This window comes from Xenopus tropicalis, chromosome 2 (assembly GCF_000004195.4).
Source record: "Xenopus tropicalis strain Nigerian chromosome 2, UCB_Xtro_10.0, whole genome shotgun sequence".
Lineage (NCBI taxonomy): Eukaryota > Metazoa > Chordata > Amphibia > Anura > Pipidae > Xenopus > Xenopus tropicalis.
This window is the reverse complement of record NC_030678.2, coordinates 56,042,705-56,062,004: the sequence shown is the minus strand read 5'-3', so window position 1 is coordinate 56,062,004 and position 19,300 is coordinate 56,042,705. Positions and strand designations below refer to the sequence as shown.

At 42.6% G+C, this 19,300-nt stretch overlaps 1 protein-coding gene across 1 annotated transcript in view; it reads right to left on the bottom strand.

Annotated features, from left to right (window-relative positions):
- Nucleotides 1-1,432, bottom strand: part of maob (monoamine oxidase B) — a 40,977-nt gene extending 39,545 nt beyond the window's left edge. Inside the window, exon 1 of the mRNA XM_002932792.5 lies at nt 1,279-1,432. Coding sequence (XP_002932838.1) covers nt 1,279-1,324 — 46 coding nt within the window. The 5' untranslated portion in view covers nt 1,325-1,432. The remainder of the gene's footprint in view (nt 1-1,278) is intronic.
- Between the last annotated feature and the right edge of the window lie 17,868 nt (nt 1,433-19,300).

The window sequence follows — 19,300 nt, the reverse complement described above, 5'->3', positions numbered from 1 at the left end:
TCTGTTGACAGCTACAATTGCATTTTGAATTATCGGTTACATGCTAAGCATAGAAAGCCTGTGTGCCCTGCTTGGCAACCACAACTAAAGCGGAGCTGATCTCTCCAGACAGGGGATACAAGGCCTGAGGCCCTCCAGCTAATGGACAGCTTCCTTTAGTTTTGTAAACACTGGAAGTTGTCAACTCCTGGAATACCACAGGTTGAAAATACCTGCCTTAAAAGATATTATAGTTGCTAAAGCAAAGACTTTTTTTTATCAAAATGTAAAATAAAACCACATGATATTTGAATATATCAATGAAGTAATGTATACTGTGTGTTAATCGGTGTTCATATCGAGTCAGAATAATAACAGTAATTTGTCAATGATAACAGCCTGAAGCAGTTGTCTATGGGTCTTGCCAGGCAAACAGTTAAATAAACAGACAATTCCCACATATACTAATTTATTACCAGAAATTACACCTCCTCCTGTTCTCCCTGTATGAGTCCAGAGTACAGCTATCAATCTCCTTCATGCGGTAGCAAATCTAATCTGCTTTAATGGCCGTTCACTTCCACTGAATGTGCTTATAATGTCAACTCTCTGACAGTCTCCCCTCCCATGCCCCTTCCGCTGCTGCCTCCAGCATTAGGCTCCCCATCTGCCTTGTAACAATAGGGCTGCAAATACAGATGCGCGCTGCAGGGCTGTGCAATCAAGCAACATGTAGCATGCCTGCTATTCTGCCGTGTTCCCTTTCCTAGCAATCAATGGAACAACAGGTTGAAGTGTTTACAGAATACACAAAGGCATGAATGCACAGAACAGAACTCAACATGCATTTGTTCTGCACTCTCTTGTTAAATGACACAATATATATATAGAATATATATATTTATATATACACACACAATATGTAAAGAGTATTCCTGGAAATGCTGCATTTCCATATCCTTCAAATAATTACTGTGACACCTTCAACCAAATCCTATTGTGTGTGTTGCAAATGAACCTTATTATAATCTTCTAGACTGATGTTCTTTGTCAGCATAAACCGTGCAGCCCCAGACAGATTACTAGTTTCTAGCAGGATAACCCTGGATTAGGCAACTTGAAAGACATGAACAGATCCCTATCAATACAGCCATGTGGCTAATAATAAAGCAACGCCTTGCTATGTTTCTATCACCAAAGAGAAAATATTATGCAAAGAGTAAACATGTCATTATATCAAGCGCAGATACTTTTTGCTGAAAAGCTTCTCTGCCAAGGCTGGGGGTACAGTTTACCTACCTGAAATGCCAGCTCCAATCACAATAACATCACATTTGTTGCTCATGGTGCAAGCCTTTTATTTTCTGTGCAGCACAAATAGGCAAATGATGCTTGGAAGCTGTGGGAAGCTACTGTAGTAAGTATCCCTCTTATCAGCTGTCAGCAGCTTCAGTTTGGAGGAGGACACAGTTTTAGCTGCCCGCCTCTGTATACCTCCCACTCCTGGCTGATGTGGGAAAGAGGAGTGCTCTGATCCTCTTAGCATACAAACCTACAAGCTTAGATCTGCTACGCTCAAGAAAAGACTTTTTTTTCTGTGTGTGTAATAGTTCCTTTATATTGCCAGCATTATATGAAACAGATAAATAATGATAATTGAATTAAAGGGGACATAGACTAAACAAAGTGGCCAGAGGAGAACAAATGCCTTCCAATGTATACTTTCTTGTGTACAAATGTAATTGGTGAAGGCAAATATTAATCATTTTAAATAAATATGTGCTCACATTTTTACTAAAACACAGACTCTGACAAATGCAACACACTGATACAAGCACACATAAAAAGTCACTAACATGAACACAAACACAGGCATACCTTACCATTTGCAAATACACATGCTCAAATAAAAACACATATGAAAATACTTGTACGCAAACTCATTTATATGCATACAACTTAAACATTGCGATAAATACACACAGAAGGGGAAAAGATGGACTTATGAGGGTGGTACTACAGTCATACCTCCCAACATTTGAAAAATGAAGAGAGGGACACTTTGTAGCCACGCCCCAATTGCCACACCCCATTTTTTAAATAGTTAAAATAGTGCCCACGATGGCCCAATAGACAGCACCCCATAGAAAGTACCCTCCATACACAATGCCCCCATAGAAAGTGCCCCCATACACAGTAGCCCTCCTTACACAGTGCCCCCCATACACAGTGCCCCCATACACAGTAGCCCTCCTTACACAGTGCCCCCCCATACAGTGCCCCCAATACACAGTAGCCCTCCTTACACAGTGTCCCCCCATACAGTTCCCCCCATACACAGTGCCCCCCCATACACAGTGCCCCCCATACACAGTAGCCCTCCTTACACAGTGCCCCCCCATACACAGTAGCCCTTCATACACAGTGCCCCCCATACACAGTGCCCCGCATACACAGTAGCCCTCCTTACACAGTGTCACCCCATACACAGTGCCCCCCATACACAGTAGCCCTCCTTACACAGAGCCCCCCATACACAGTGCCCCCATACAGTGCCCCCCATACACAGTACCCCCCCAATTGCCCCCATAGTGAGTATCTCATACATAGCGGCCCCCATTGCAGCCCCCATAGACTTCTTGGGCTCCTGCTCCTAAGTCAGCTCCTCGTAAGGCAGCAACAGGACCTTTTATAAGGTTGCGCCCGTGTGACGTCACACGTATGCACGGGCGCAACCTTATAAAAGGACCTGTAGCCGCCGTACGAGGAGCCAAATAATGAGCGGGAGCCCAAGAAGAGACGGAGCCGGAGCGCTCGGCTGTAGCCAGCGCGTCCCGCTGGCCTGGATAGTTTAATGAATGTTCTGCATTTCCGTAATGCGGGACATTCATTGAACAATCCGGGACAGCGGGACGCGCTGTAAAAACCGGGACTGTCCCGCGAAAAGCGGGACAGTTGGGGGGTATGCCAGTGAGTTATGTGTCATTGCCATGCTAACTGTATGGCAATTGACAGGGCTGTCTGTCAGTTATAGGGGCCACATGCACAACACTGCACCCATGTCAGTAACGATGTAAATACTCTGGAGGTACCATAAGTGGGCACTCTGTAGCCCCTCAATAACAGGGATTAGGCTCACCTTCACCTTGTTCCATTGCAAAGTGATTGAAGACCCTTTGCTTTCCATAGTGGATTGTGCACAGATTCTCTGAAAAGCAGAGAGAGTTTAGGTCCAAGACTCCATTACTTTACAATGGAGCAAAATGAGGAAGGGGGCTGTACTACACTGTAAGCCTTAAAGTGGACCTGTCACCCAGACATAAAAAGCTGCATAATAAAAGCAATTAAAAATACCAGCTGTCAATCATATATTTCTTGCCCCGCCTCTATGCCTCATTCATTCAGCACATAATATATTAAAATGAGAAGTTTTTTGGATATTCACTGTTCATACTACATAACCAAGTAGAATGAATTTCGATGTCTCTTGTTATCATTAAATTTTCATTCCTCCATATTGATATCTATATAATAATGCATATAACTTTCTCTCTTCTGGGTGCATTCATATGTCCTTCTTTTGAGTGTATTTGTACATTTATATACAGTGGCTTGCAAAAGTATTCGGCCCCCTTGAACTTTTCCACATTTTGTCACATTACAGCCACAAACATGAATCAATTTTATTGGAATTCCACGTGAAAGACCAATACAAAGTGGTGTACACGTGAGAAGTGGAACGAAAATCATACATGATTCCAAACATTTTTTACAAATAAATAACTGCAAAGTGGGGTGTGCGTAATTATTCAGCCCCCTGAGTCAATACTTTGTAGAACCACCTTTTGCTGCAATTACAGCTGCCAGGCTTTTAGGGTATGTCTCTACCAGCTTTGCACATCTACAGACTGAAATCCTTGCCCATTCTTCTTTGCAAAACAGCTCCAGCTCAGTCAGATTAGATGGACAGCGTTTGTGAACAGCAGTTTTCAGATCTTGCCACAGATTCTTGATTGGATTTAGATCTGGACTTTGACTGGGCCATTCTAACACATGGATATGTTTTGTTTTAAACCATTCCATTGTTGCCCTGGCTTTATGTTTAGGGTCGTTGTCCTGCTGGAAGGTGAACCTCCGCCCCAGTCTCAAGTCTTTTGCAGACTCCAAGAGGTTTTCTTCCAAGATTGCCCTGTATTTGGCTCCATCCATCTTCCCATCAACTCTGACCAGCTTCCCTGTCCCTGCTGAAGAGAACCACCCCCAAAGCATGATGCTGCCACCACCATATTTGACAGTGGGGATGGTGTGTTCAGAGTGATGTGATGCGGTAGTTTTCCGCCACACATAGCGTTTTGCATTTTGGCCAAAAAGTTCCATTTTGGTCTCATCTGACCAGAGCACTTTCTTCCACATGTTTGCTGTGTCCCCCACATGGCTTGTGGCAAACTGCAAACGGGACTTCTTATGGTTTTCTGTTAACAATGGCTTTCTTCTTGCCACTCTTCCATAAAGGCCAACTTTGTGCAGTGCACGACTAATAGTTGTCCTATGGACAGATTCCCCCACCTGAGCTGTAGATCTCTGCAGCTCGTCCAGAGTCACCATGGGCCTCTTGGCTGCATTTCTGATCAGCGCTCTCCTTGTTCGGCCTGTGAGTTTAGGTGGACGGCCTTGTCTTGGTAGGTTTACAGTTGTGCCATACTCCTTCCATTTCTGAATGATCGGTGGAACAGTGCTCTGTGGGAGGTTCAAGGCTTTGGAAATCTTTTTGTAGCCTAAGCCTGCTTTAAATTTCTCAATAACTTTATCCCTGACCTGTCTGGTGTGTTCTTTGGGCTTCATGGTGTTGTTGCTCCCAATATTCTCTTAGACAACCTCTGAGGCCGTCACAGAGCAGCTGTATTTGTACTGACATTAGATTACACACAGGTGCACTCTATTTAGTCATTAGCACTCATCAGGCAATGTCTATGGGCAACTGACTGCCCTCAGACCAAAGGGGGCTGAATAATTACGCACACCCCACTTTGCAGTTATTTATTTGTAAAAAATGTTTGGAATCATGTATGATTTTCATTCCACTTCTCACATGTACACCACTTTGTATTGGTCTTTCACGTGGAATTCCAATAAAATTGATTGATGTTTGTGGCTGTAATGTGACAAAATGTGGAAAAGTTCAAGGGGGCCGAATACTTTTGCAAGCCACTGTATTTCTTCATATTTATCTAAATGAAAGTATCTTCATATATATTTTCTCATATTCATCTAAATGCATTTTCTTCATGCCCTTCCTCTTACATAGGTGCTGTTCCTTTAAATTTCTTAAGGATGTATAGTCCCCTCCCCCTTTTTTTTTCTATTGGTCCTCATCCTTTTAAATGCTGATGTTGTTGTTTGTACATTTAAGCCTATGATTAAGTGTCAGATGGACATGAAACGCATTAGGTTTTTTGAGTTGAGTATATAATAAAGCTTTTTTTCTTTTTAATTATTGGAATGGCCTGTTTTTAGATTACCAGAGTGCCCTTTCGCTGTCTATTTTTGTTTTGATGTCTAGCGATTTATTCGTTCCCTGGAGCTGGGGGTTTGGGGTTGAAGCACCTGGATCATTTGGTTTACTTTGGTTAGCTTTCTACAGGCTACATTGCTAAAAACACATATATGAGAGTTTCAATAAAGATATTAACCAACTATAAGGAAGCACATTAAAATAGTGTGGTATGGTAAAACCACAGAATTTCACCCATGTGTATTAGTAAAAAAAATTGCAATGCAAAATGTAAACTAACTAAATAAAATGCCCAAATGCATCTGAATGTAAATTTCCTTCTCCAACCACATGGTAAGTACTGTATGCTCACCCACCAGACCGATTAGGTCTTGTCTTGCAAGGAAACGTCGAGTGACTTCAAAAAACTGAAGTGACACTACTGCCGATTTGGTAGGAAAAGCATTTGAAGAGAAACATTTTGCAGCTACTATCCAAAGTAGCCCAAAGTTTCCTTGAGGGGCAGCTATTTTGCAAATAGTTTATGTTTTTCCACTGGCTATTTACATTATTGCTGGTGGGAAAGCATTTGAAGGAGATTACCATATATACGAGTATAAGCCGATCCGAATATAAGCCGAGGTACCTAATTTCACCTAAGAAAACTGGAAAAACTTATTGACTCGAGTATAAGCCTAGGGTGGGAAATGCAGCAGCTACTGCTAAGTTTCAATAATAAAAATAAATACCAATAAAATTACCTTTGATTGAGGCATGAATAAAATAAAATTACCTTTGATTGAGGGTATATGTTTAAATAGTTATGTAAAAAAAATAGTAAATTAGCTCTGTAAGTGGAGAAGAGGGTCAACAAAAACAATATGGTATCAACAATGATACCTTAAGAGTACTACCCCCTTAGCTCAATCAGCAACCAAGCTAAAACACAAAGAGTTAAAATCCTTCAAAACTATATATAGATTATTTAGAATATGAAGTGCAACGTCTAGTGTAGAATGGGACAGGTGAGGATGGTAGATGAAGCAACTGGAGGTGAAAAAGTTGCAGCCAGAGTCTATAAAAGGATGCATGTGGGTAAAGAACAGAGAGAAGGGGACAGAGAGAGAAGGGGACAGTTCAGACATAAAGATTAAAAAAAAAAGAGAAAAAAAGGAGAAACCAGACTTTTGGGGATGAAAAATAAAATTAAACTAAAGAAACTGCCTGGTAAAGAATGTGACTGTGGGCCATGGGCATTATGGAATACTGAACCCCCCAACCCCCACCCCAAAGTTTGCTGCAGCACGTTAGGTTAGCTCACCAAAGCTCCAGAAGATCCACTTCTCCAGACTGGTCTAGAACAGGGCTGTCCAACTGGCAGCCCATGACCCCTCTCTGTGTGGCCCCCCACCTGTCTGGCTGCTTTGATGGCTTACCTTTGTGAAAGCTTTAAATGGTATCAGTACTGAGATTAATTGACCCCCTGCATTGCTCACACCTCATATTCAGGCCGTAATCCCCCTGTATTGTTTAAACATGTAATCCCTTGTACTGTTCACACCTTTTAATCTCTGCATTTTTCACCCCTGCATTGTTCACACCTCAGGCTCAGGCTGTAAGCAGTGTTGGACAGCCCACCAGGATACCAGGAAAACTCCTGGTGGGCCCAGGTGTCAGTGGGGCCTCTTGCTTCTAACTAATTGGCCAGTTGCATGGTCATTCCCTATTTCTGCATGGAAAAAAGAGATGGAAGGATAGAGAAAAGAGACTTGGATAATAAAGAAGTTGAGGGAGAAGAGGAGGAATAATAGTTTAGAAAATGGGCCTATGGTCCAAGGTTTTCTGGTGGGCCCCTGGCATCTCAGTCCGACACTGGCTGTAAGCACCCACATTGTTCACATGTTCACACCTCAGACACTGTAGGAGCAGTGCCAGCATTGTGTCAGTGTATGCTGTCTGTGTGTGCCATACACAGGCAGCATAGAGCAGACAGAGTATGGCACATACAGGCAGGGTAGGGCAGGCAGAGTATGGCACACAGAGTATAAGGCGTGGGTGTGTGCCATACTCTGCCTGCCCTATGGTTACATAGTTACATAGTTACACAGGGTTGAAAAAAGACCATTGTCCATCACGTTCAACCCATCCGAGTAAACCCAGCACACAACCTATACTAACCAATCTATACACTCACATACATAAACTATATATATACAACCAGTAATACTAACTGTAGATATTAGTATCACAATAGCCCTGGATTTTCTGCTTGTTCAAAAACACATCCAGGCCCCTCTTAAAGGCATTAACAGAGTCTGCCATTACCACATCACTAGGAAGGGCATTCCACAGCCTCACTGCCCTCACCGTGAAAAACCACCTACGCTGCTTCAAATGGAAGCTCTGTTCCTCTAATCTATAGGGGTGACCTCTGGTGCGCTGATTGTTTTTATGGGAAAAAAGAACATCCCCCAACTGCCTATAATCCCCTCTAATGTACTTGTACAGAGTAATCATGTCCCCTCGCAAGCGCCTCTTTTCCAGAGAAAACAACCCCAACCTCGACAGTCTAACCTCATAGCTTAAATCTTCCATCCCCTTTACCAGTTTAGTTGCACGTCTCTGCACTCTCTCCAGCTCATTAATATCCTTCTTAAGGACTGGAGCCCAAAACTGCACTGCATACTCAAGGTGAGGCCTTACCAGGGACCTATAAAGCGGCAAAAATATGTTCTCATCCCTTGAGTCAATGCCCTTTTTTATACAAGACAGCACTTTATTTGCTGTAGTAGCCACAGAATGACACTGCCTGGAATTGGACAACTTGTTATCTACAAAAACCCCTAGATCCTTCTCCATTAAGGAAACCCCCAACACACTACCATTCAGTAGATAGTTTGCGTTTATATTATTCCTACCAAAGTGCATAACTTTGCACTTATCAACATTGAACCTCATTTTCCAGTTTGCTGCCCAGTTTTCCAATTTTGTCAAATCGCTCTGCAAAGCGGCAGCATCCTGCATGGAACTTATAGTTTTGCACAATTTTGTGTCATCAGCAAAAATAGAAACAGTACTGTCTATGCCCACCTCCAGGTCATTAATAAACAAGTTAAAAAGCAAAGGACCAAGGACTGACCCCTGCGGTACTCCACTAACCACACTGGCCCAATTAGAAAATGTTCCATTTACCACCACTCTTTGTACTCTATCCTTCAGCCAGTTTTCTATCCAATTACAAATATTATGTTCTAGGCCAATATTCCTCAATTTGATCATTAACCTTCTGTGAGGTACTGTATCAAACGCTTTAGCAAAATCTAAGTAGATGACATCAACTGCCATTCCAGCATCAAGCATATGGTGCCTGTATGTGCCATACTCTGCCTGCCCTATGGTGCCTGTGTGTGCCATACTCTGCCTGCCCTATGCTGCCTGTGTGTGCCATACTCTGCCTGCCCTATGGTGCCTGTGTGTGCCATACTTTGTCTGCCCTATGCTGCCTCTGGGAGGTGAACCTGGCAGGGGTTTGTTCTGGGAGTTTGTTAGCATTTGAAAATAGTCATTATATGGTCCCAAAGGTGTGTAATTATGTTGCTGGGGGTTGCTGTGCTATCCACAGGGGAAGAGGAGGCATAGGGTTGTGTCTTAATATGACATAATATAATTCTTTCACATATGAATGAAGGGTGATCTCCCTACAGTGAGTACCAATAGTAATGAGCGAATCTGTCCCATTTCTCTTCACCATAAAATTGCGAAACGGTAAGAAAATTTGCAAATTGTTTTTGTTGCCTGCATCTATTTTTTTGTCGCCTGTGCTTTTTGACATGACCGCACCCAATTTTGCAGTGACCGCGCATTTTTTGCCACGGCCACGCCCTTTTTTGGCACAAGCATGCCCTATTTGACGCGCAACAAAAAAAATCCATGCAACAAATTTTTCTGCTGTGAATTTTCACGGAAGTTTCGCAAAACAATTTGCCAATGGCGAAATGCGGTAATTCACTGCGAATCCATGCCTGGCGATAAAATTAGATCATCAATAAGCACCAGCCATTTGGGGTTTTGCTGTGCTATTACCATTAATGTGGTTATAGTCTTAAAAGCTCTTGTGATAACATGGGTGTGGTTTTAAGTGGGTGTGGTTTGAAAAGGGGGAGTGGTCGAACTGGCTTCCATTATCGGTCCTCTACTGTGTTGGCCAGAACAATTCTGGCCCTCGGTACCACAGAGGTTGGACAGCGCTGGTCTAGAAGATCTACCAGCAGACTTCAGATCAGAAGGCCCTGCCCTGCCTGCAGCAAGCAATGATGTAGAAGGGAGTACTAGAAGGAAGGAAGGCAGGCAGCTACTTTCTCCCTCCCTTATGTGCCAGCATCCCTGTGTTCAGACGTTATCACGCTCATTGCGCATTGGCAAACTGGCAGCAGACCCGGTCCGAGGACACGTACTGGGAAATAAGTATTGCGATTGGGAGCGGGCCAGGGCACTGGGGGGACTGGTTGTGGCCTAATTTGCACACAAAGGACAGAGGGTGCTAGTCTCGAGTATAAGGCGAGGGTGACTTTTTCAGCACATTTTGGGTGCTGAAAAACTAGGTATATACAGTAGTAGAGTAAATTTACCGTGGCCAACAAATCTCCTGGTGTGTCTGTGCCAAATAAGAGAAAAAATAGGCAAAACTTATGTTCAGCACAAGACCTATTCCTTGAACCATTGTTGAAAAAGGGGGCATATGTCTCTTTAAGTATAGAGATAGGTTTCCTTATCAGCATTTTAAACAGGTCCTTCTTCATTTTTTACTTCTGGTTCAAGGCGCAGTTTGTGGGATCTGTGTAGGGCCTTGATGAACTTTTCCCTTTTCCAGTATTTTTAGAATGAAAGCTAATGCACACATGCACAGGGATTCCTAGAAAGCAGCAAGCATCACCTAAGGGAGTGTATGGTTCAGTGCATCTCCGGTTGCACCATTAGTGCCTGCAGAACTGATGGCTGCCATGCATTGTTCCACATAGCTCATGTGCCAAAGTCATTGCATAACACCTCCTTGGGGCTCAGTCCCCAACCAGTCAGGGTGATTTTATTTAGTGATGTTTGTAAAAAAAAGAATGATTTATGATTAAGTGACATTTCTAGCAGAATTAAATCTGACCGTGTTTAAATGACTGTATGAGTGCGCCAAAACAAAGAATTGTCAAATACATTTGTCAAATTAGGCAAGTTCTTCTGGAATAAAGATAATGTATAAACTTTATTGAACACCACTAGGACTCATCACCCTAAAAGGAGAAATAATTCTGCTAAGGTTACATTAATTGTGACCATAAATGTAAACTGCATTGAAACATGTAATCATAAATGTACACATGCAACGTTTGATCGATTTTTTGAATAGATCTATTGCTATTTATCAATTGGTCAGGTATAAACATTTAGGCTAGTTTAGCTTATGTGAACCATAATTTCGGGGTTATGTAACAAAAGGCATTAAGTTTGCCCATAGCAACCAATCAGCAAGTAACTTTTACTTGTCACCTGGTTAAAACAAACATCTTATTGGTTACAATAGGTTACTGCTCCTTGGCAAACTTAGAAACCTTTTATTACATATGGGGGTTTGTCTGGCAATAAAAAGAGAACCACCATGCCAGATAATGACAGCCCTGATTGAAGTCAAGAGAGACATAGCCAAGAAGTGCCTTATGTAATAGTTTGTCTCTATATCTGAAAGATCGTGAAACAAAATATATTCATATATATGTTTATATATTCAAACATATATAAAGATCTCTACTACAGGTATAGGACCCATTATCCAGAATGCTCGGGACCAAGGGTATTCCGGATAAGAAGTCTTTCCGTAATTTGGATCTCCATACCTTAAGTCTACTAAAAAATCAATAAAACATTAATTAACCCCAATAGGATTGTTTTGAATCCAATAAGGGGTAATTATATCTTATTTGGGATCAATTACAAGGTACTGTTTTATTACTACAGAGAAAAAGGAAATCAGTTTTAAAATTCTGAATTATTTGATTAAAATGGAGTCTATGGGAGATAGGCTTTCCGTAATTCTGAGCTTTCTGGATAATGGGTTTCTGGATAAGGGGTCTGATACCTGTACAAATATGGGGAAGATGTACAATAAAGGTAATTATATGTAGTTTTCTATAAATTATTCTCATCCTAAATAACATTGTTTAGTGTTTTTTATTGTTGTGGCAGATTTATTTTACGCCAAGTAGTTATCCATAAATAGAAGTTGCAACTTCTGCTCTGAATCTTATGTCCTTATTAAAAGAGCTTACAGCACACAATGTTCTTTTCAGAGCAGAGAATAGACTTGGTAAAAATGACAATTCCTTATAACAATCTATCATTTCAGTAATAAACATGCCGTCTGCTACAATGTCTCTGGCAGGGCCGGAACTAGGGGTAGGCAGAAGAGGCAGCTGCCTAGGGCGCAAAGATTGGGGGGCGCCAGGCAGCAGCTTCTCCTGCCTACCCCTAGTTAAGTTTTGCGTTGCGCCGCTTCGAATTGCACACCCCCCACCCCCACGCTCGAACTGCGCATGCATGTCAAAACACACGGGGCGGGGGGTGCGAAGTAGCTGTGTAGGGGCGAGGTAGCTGACCGGTTTGCCTAGGGCGCCCGGTCGGCTCGGCCCGTCCCTGGTCTCTGGTATAATAAAAAAAAAAATTAACATGCAGTGGTGGTTAGATAGCCGGTCTGTTAAGAAATCCTTCATCCTAAAGAACAGTTGATCTCATTACTGTTTACTTTTAAAACAATCACACGTATAGGCAGCTTGAGTTGAAAGTGAATCTGTCATGAAACATGTATCTGATTAAATGCACTTTAATAAAAATAAATCCTTATATACCATCTGTATATTTATTTTATCTATATCCTTCAGATATACTGGCACATATAGAGTTAGAAAATAGTGCTCATTCAGCCGCCGATTTTTAATTTTAAACTCCATTCCTATTTTTTTCAAAAAAGTCACAGAGAAAAGAAACTGTGACTCACTAGATTTACTATGCGTCTAAATGGCTAAAGATCCAAATTTGACAATTCGCCAGATTAAATTTGCCAAGTTCATTTAAAAGTCAATGGCAAAGGTCCCTTCCCTTTCCTTTAAGTTCTTTCTTTCCTGGTCACTCCATATCAGCATTAAAATTGGGAGGCTCCTCCCACCCCTGCCTACAGCCCAGACTGTCCCTCCCTCTCAAAATCTTTAAATACACCCATAGGTACCCACCTGCCTCGTCTTTTTTCTTTCTGTCCTTGTCTACAGTTCCTTCAGGATCTCTATCAGTTTGGATATATTCCTTAAGGTGCATTGATGTTCCTTGGGTGAATTGGCAGAGAGCTTACGTTTCCCTCCCCTTCTTGTAAAGTTTGGGAGACAGCATGGTATGTTCCTGTAACTTGTCCTTGGTTGAACCTTGTGGCTGTACAGAGCGTCAGATGTCAGAGGTAGTGGCATGGGGGTGACTTGGAAGTTGCTCGTGTCACAGGGGAATCCTTTTCTCTTTTAGCCCCAGTCTTTTTGCTGTAGTTTGTGTTCTTCTGCAGCTTCTATCGGTTTGCGTTCCAAAGACCAGAAGTGAATCACTATTGTGTTCCAAAGGCAGGAAGTGAGTCACTATTGTGTTCCAAAGGGCTGAAGTGAGTTTGCGATACCTTCCTTCTGCCGGGGAGTTTAAATTTTTGGTGTTTTCAGTGCCAGCGTGTTCCCTGCTTGCCTGCCTGATGGAGTTTCCAGCTGCTGCTGCCTTTTTTGCCTCACTTTCCTGTTCAGTAGGTGTTTGCCAAAGAGTGTGTTTTTTCTCTGTTTGGCTCATTTTTTGTTTCGTTTCTCTTAGTTTTGGGGTACTTTCTGTCTTCCTTCATGGATTCTTCAGCCTCATATGCCTCTGCTCTCCAAGCTAGGTAGGTCCCTCCTTCTTTTTCCTTCTTTTTCTATTCTCTTTTTACCCTTCCTCATTACTGTTTTTCTAGAGGGTGTGGTTGATCTCACTAGGCTGGCAGCGCATTCTTTGGCCATCTCACCATCTCAGTCTCGGCTCATCGGGCTCTCTGGCAAGATCCTGAACAGCTGACATGTCTTCCAGCATGAGCCTCTGCATGCTTCCCTTCGAGGGTCTTCGGTTATTTGGTCCAAAGCTGGATGACTTTTTCTCTAAGGGGGGATTAAAGCCTCATACCCCAAGAAAAAAAAACAAACAAAAAAAAAACCTTCCATTCAGGTCCTCCAGTTCCTGCAGTCCAGGGAAGGGCAGGCCTTCTTATTCTTCTGGTTCAGCAGAAGAAAGTTTCATGCCTTTTGCCTGGAAAAAGAGGGTCATGCCACCTTCCTAAAGGTGACAAGTCAAGGCCTTCTCAGTCATCCAAAAAGGGTCTTCCTGACCAATCGTCCATTTTCAGCAAGGTAGATTTTTCTAGATGTCGGGCACTCCTCTGTCTCGGATCGCTGGGTCCGGGATGTTTTCAGCTGAAAGTTCGCCTTTCGGCTGAAGTTCGCCTCTCTTCCGTCGACCAATTCGTTGTCTCCCCTTTTTCCCATCTCAGGAGAGAAAGAGAGGTTCTGTTCCATTATGTAGAATGGTTGGTCGAGGAGAGGGCAGTAGTCCCAGTCCCCATGGAAGACCAAAGGGTCTCAGGGGGATGGAGACCCATCTTGGATCTCAAGTTCATCTATAAGCATCTGAGGGTCCAGATACTTTTGATGGAGTCCTTTTTTCAATCTTTTCGTATATCCTTCCAGGGGATTGGCTTCCTTCCATCGATTTGAGAGATGCCTATCTCAATATTCCATTCTAAGCGGCCCCATCAGCACTTCATATGCTTTGCCTTCGGGAAAGCACTTCCAGTTTCATTGCCTTCCCTTCGCTCTGTCCAGAGCTAGGAGGGTGTTCTCAGCCAGAGAACTGATGCCTCTCCTGAGCACCATGGCTTCTACTATCCCTTTCACCAGGTGGGTCTGGTGGCACGTGAGGCCAGCTCAGTGTCTTTTCTGAACCTACGGGACAGGTTCAAGAGGGATTGGAATCAGTAAATTTTTCTGATGCAGTCTTTCATAGATTCGATCCATTTGTGGATCTCCATGCACAATCTAGAGAAGGGCTTACCTCTCTTTCAAACCCAGTGAAGGGGGTTAGTAACGGATGCCTCTACACTGGGCTGGGGTGCCCACCTGGGCTCCGAATGGTTTCAGGGGATGTGGCCGGTCAGACAGTCGGGAGTTCCTTCCAACATCCTAGAAATCAGGGCAGCAAAGTTGGCCCTTCAGTCCTTCTCCCGGATGCTTCAGGCCTCTGTGGTCAAGATTCTTTAGACAACACATCTGCAGTCTCTTACATCAAGGGGCAGGGGGGAACGAAGAGCAGTTCACTGCCTCAGGAAGTCCATCTTATTTTATCTTGGGCGGAGAAAAATCTGTTTCTTCTGACGGCGAAATTCTTACCTAGAGTGCAAAACCAAGAAGCAGAATTTCTCAGTGTCGAGTCCCGAGTGGAGTCTGAATCATCAGGTCTTCCAGGAATTTTCCAGGAAGTGAGGGCCTTTGGTAATCGACCTCATGGCTGCCCATCTCAACACTCATTTGCCAAAATTTTTCTCCAGGAATTTTTGACCAGGGACAATGGGCAAGGATGTTTTTCTCCGGGATTGGCCATTCATCTTAGCTTATGCTTTTTTCCCTTTTCCCCTCATCTCCAGAACACTTCTGGAAGTCATTCAAGAGAGGGCGGAATTAGTCTTTGCGTATTGGCCTTGCAGACCATGGTATCCTCTGCTTCTGAAGCTCACAGTAGCCCCTCCGTGGCCCCTTCCCGTGAGGAGAGATCTGCTGTATCAGGGTCCTCTCTTACATCCGAACCCGTCTACTTTCCCTCCAAGCCTGGAGGCTGAGTGCAAAAGACTTGTAGGGCTAGGTCTCTCCTAAAATGTTGTTGATGTCCTGTTAAAAGCTAGGAATCCTTCCACCTCTGCGGCTTACTACAGGATTTGAGAGAGGCTCCTTCTCTGGAAGATGCAGAGTGTATTGCTTTTGGAGGAAGTGTCTCTTTCCCAAGTCTTAAGTTTTGTACAGGAGGGTCTAGACAAAGGATCGCAATACAGATCCCTCTAGGTTCATGTCTCAGCGCTGTCAGCCTTGTCTGGAAGATCCTGGGCCGAAGACTCCATGGTCAAGAGATTCTTCTCAGCAGTTCTCAAGGTTCATCCTCCAAAGGTCAAGTCTCCTCCTCTATGGAGTCTTCCTTTAGTTTTAAGGGCTCTGTCTCTATCACCCTTTGAGCCTCTCAAAGCTATTTCCACCTGGCTTCTCACTCTAAAGACTCTATTTCTGGTGGCTGTAGCATCGGCATGTAGAGTGGGAGAGTTACAAGCCCTTTCATGCAGTCCGGGGCATATCTCTTTTCTCCATGACAGAGTTATACTCCAGCCAGTGAAGTCATTCCTGCCTAAGGTGGTCTCAACTTTCCATTTAAAAAGGGAAATATCCTTACCCGTTTTTTCTGCGAATGTGCAGAATTTGGAGGAATTACAGAAAATTGACGCAGTTCGTTGCCTCAAACATTATCTGGAGGTCCCCAATTCTTTCAGGAGGTCAGACAATTTGTTTGTCATCCCTGCAGGGTGTCGTAAAGGTCTAGGGGCTTCTACTTCCACCATTAGCAGATGGATTACAATTTGCATTGAGAAGGCTTATCAAGCCCAAGGCAAGCTAGGGCCGTGTCAACCTCTTGGGCAGTATGGGCAGAGGTACCTTCAGCGCAGATCTGTGAGGTAGCTTCATGGTCTTCAGCCAGGACCTTCATCAGACATTATCAGTTAGACCTGTCCGAGTCCAGTAGTCATGCCTTGCTTCAGGCTCTCATCTGGCTTTTTCCTCATTTAATTAATTTTGCAGTTCTTCAAATCTCTGTTTTTGTTCCCATCCCATTGGGTTCAGCATGGCTTGGTAGATCCAATTTTAATGCTGATATGGAGTGACCAGGAAAAGGGAGAATTGTTTTCATACTTACCGTAATTCTCCTTTCCTGGTCACTCTCCATATCAGCATTTCCCACCCTTGTAGTCTGGTACTTGGTATTAGACGAGGCAGGTGGGTACCTATGGGTGTATTTAAAGGGACAGTCTGGGCTGTAGTCAGGGGTGGGAGGAGCCTCCCAATTTTAATGCTGATATGGAGAGTGACCAGGAAAGGAGAATTACGGTAAGTATGAAAACAATTCTCCCTTTTTGTCTCAAAACCCTAGAGATTTCACTGGGTTCTGTCTCAAAATCACGACTTTTTTTGATTTGTCGATTTTTGCAGCAACAATTAGAAAGTTTTTTTAAATCTTTTCTCGGAGCAACTTTTCCTTGTGACTTTTTTTTCAGTAAATATCAGACATTCGGAAAAACAAATTTAGTTGAATTTTAAAATTAAAAAAATGAGAAATTATGGAGTTTTTGTAAATCTGCCCCTAAGTTTTTAGTTGTGCATACATTTTATAATTTCCTAAACAGGAAGTCGGCCTAAGTGCATACATGGACCCTAAGGAAGCCTGGAACGATCATCAGTCTTGACATGGAGCTAATTTCCAGGGTTCCTTTCGCTGGCTGCATCAGTAGTCGCAGCTTGATTATTGGATGATAAATGGTGAATTTCATGGTAATGCTGTTATTGCTGCCATGCACTGGGGGACACCATATTAATTTAAATACATTGGAAATAGCGTGCGCTGCAACTTTCTCATGATTTATGCTGGAATTCTCTTATCATGAGTCTGTTCCCTATCTTTATCATATTTCTTTCTACAAAAGATTTTTTTTTCAAGATTGCATTTATTTGTGTTTTAGGTGGTGAGAATTTCATTCTTTAAAAAATTGTTTGTGGGGAAAAAGCAGTTGATGCAAAAAATGTAATAATGATAGAGAACTTACTTGCTTATTTTACAATGACAGATATAATCCTGACCCTCATAAGAAATCAACCCCCAAATGCCAGGGAGTATCACCAGAACTGGGGACCCGTTTAGAGTTGAGTCTTTCAGGCAAGAAGCAATAGGGACCCTAAAAAGGAGTAAAAAACTGACTGTTAGTGGGTGAAGTGCAGGACAGCTGGACAGGATAGAGCAGCCAATGTGCAAGATGTTTTGCATTAGAAAGAGTAAAAACCAGAGTGGACAAGAGGGAAGTATCAAAAGTCAGGGCAGGCAACACCCAAGCTGTGTCTAGAGCAGACCTAGGTCACAAACATGGCTTCAAGATTCACTAGTATGGGCTATACCCAGGAAAGCAAAAGCCAGTGACAAGTAAGAGTACTAGGGCCTAAGCAAGGATGAAAGAAAGTGAAACAATTTATAAGGCAAAGGACCAGCCATTATTGTTTGTTCCAAATTAGCCACTAAGGCTTCTAATATTCATTACAATACACTGGGATGGAAGGGGATAAGCCCAAGATTATCAAAAACACTCAAGTATGAGTGTGAGTGAGAAGGTGAGAGGTTGCTACTTGCAAATCCAGATATGGGGGTGGGTAGATTTGAAAGAGCGGCTAGACCTTCACTTTCAACGTTACATATCTGCCCAGTGGATATATTATGAGTAAATCAGTACTTGTTCTATGCTATAAAGATTCTATGACTGGCTCCATTTGTACGTTAGGGAAATGGCTTTCAGATTTCATTTAGAATGTCATGTTTTAAGTAGCCAGTAGGAGATTGTTGCCCTTAGACTTAACTAAGCAGCCATTGTATAACTACAATATCATTGCTTAGAGAATGTTGAAGGGTACTGTAAAATACACATTAGGGTAAGTTATCTTCTTACTGCCAGCCATATATGAAAGCTATGACTGATTACTAATTTCATTAAATGCTTGGCATATAGACTGAAGCATGTAAACCCCACTATTCCCCAATATGACAGCTCATATTTAAAGCACTTAGCTCCCCATGTGTAAATAAGGCCCAGAGGGTATGCAATAGAGAAAAAGGATGATGCACAAGACTCAGGTCTCATTGCCGCACGTTTATTTCCCAGATGCACATTAACATGAGAAATGTATATGATTTAATAAATGGGCACCTATCATAGGACAATTCTCACCCCACCGGGGGACTGCCCGCACCACTGGTGGGGGGAAACAATTTTCCCCATGATAGGTGTCCTTTAAATCTCTCTAAAATGCAGTTTTGATGTTTTACCTCATTTAGTGCTACCCACAGGGGAGGAGGAGCCATATGGATTTAAGAGTGTGTCTTAATATGAAATATCAAATCACAAGGCAATGCTAGCAATGAGACTGAACAAGAAAACACGAAAGAAACTTCTACTACTATTTTTGACCACGGCTGTTTTCTAGCAGAGGTCTAAATGCACCATGTGACAATAGCCTGTGACAGCAGTATCCATTTAAAGGGGTAGCTCACCATTACATAAATATTACCATGCTTTAAACTGTGATATTCTGAGACAATTTGCATTTCTTCATCGCTATGTATCTATTGTTTTGAATTAAGAAATTCTTTTTTTTTAATTATAATATAGTAGTGGGTCATTATTCATTGCATATTCACACCTGTTCCAATGTACTCTGTATAAGCAGATTCTTCCTTTCCAGGTTCTCCCTTCCACCAGTTGCCTTCTGTCTATCAGGTTTAAATACAAGGAGGAGTTCAGTATAAAAGTGGTTTAACTGGGAGGTGAAATTAACTTATCCACCCACAATTGATGTAAAGAACCAAGGAGGTTGTATTAAGTGTTAAATCAAAATACAGGCGTGGGATCTGTTATCCGGAATCCTGTTATCCAGAAAGTTCCAA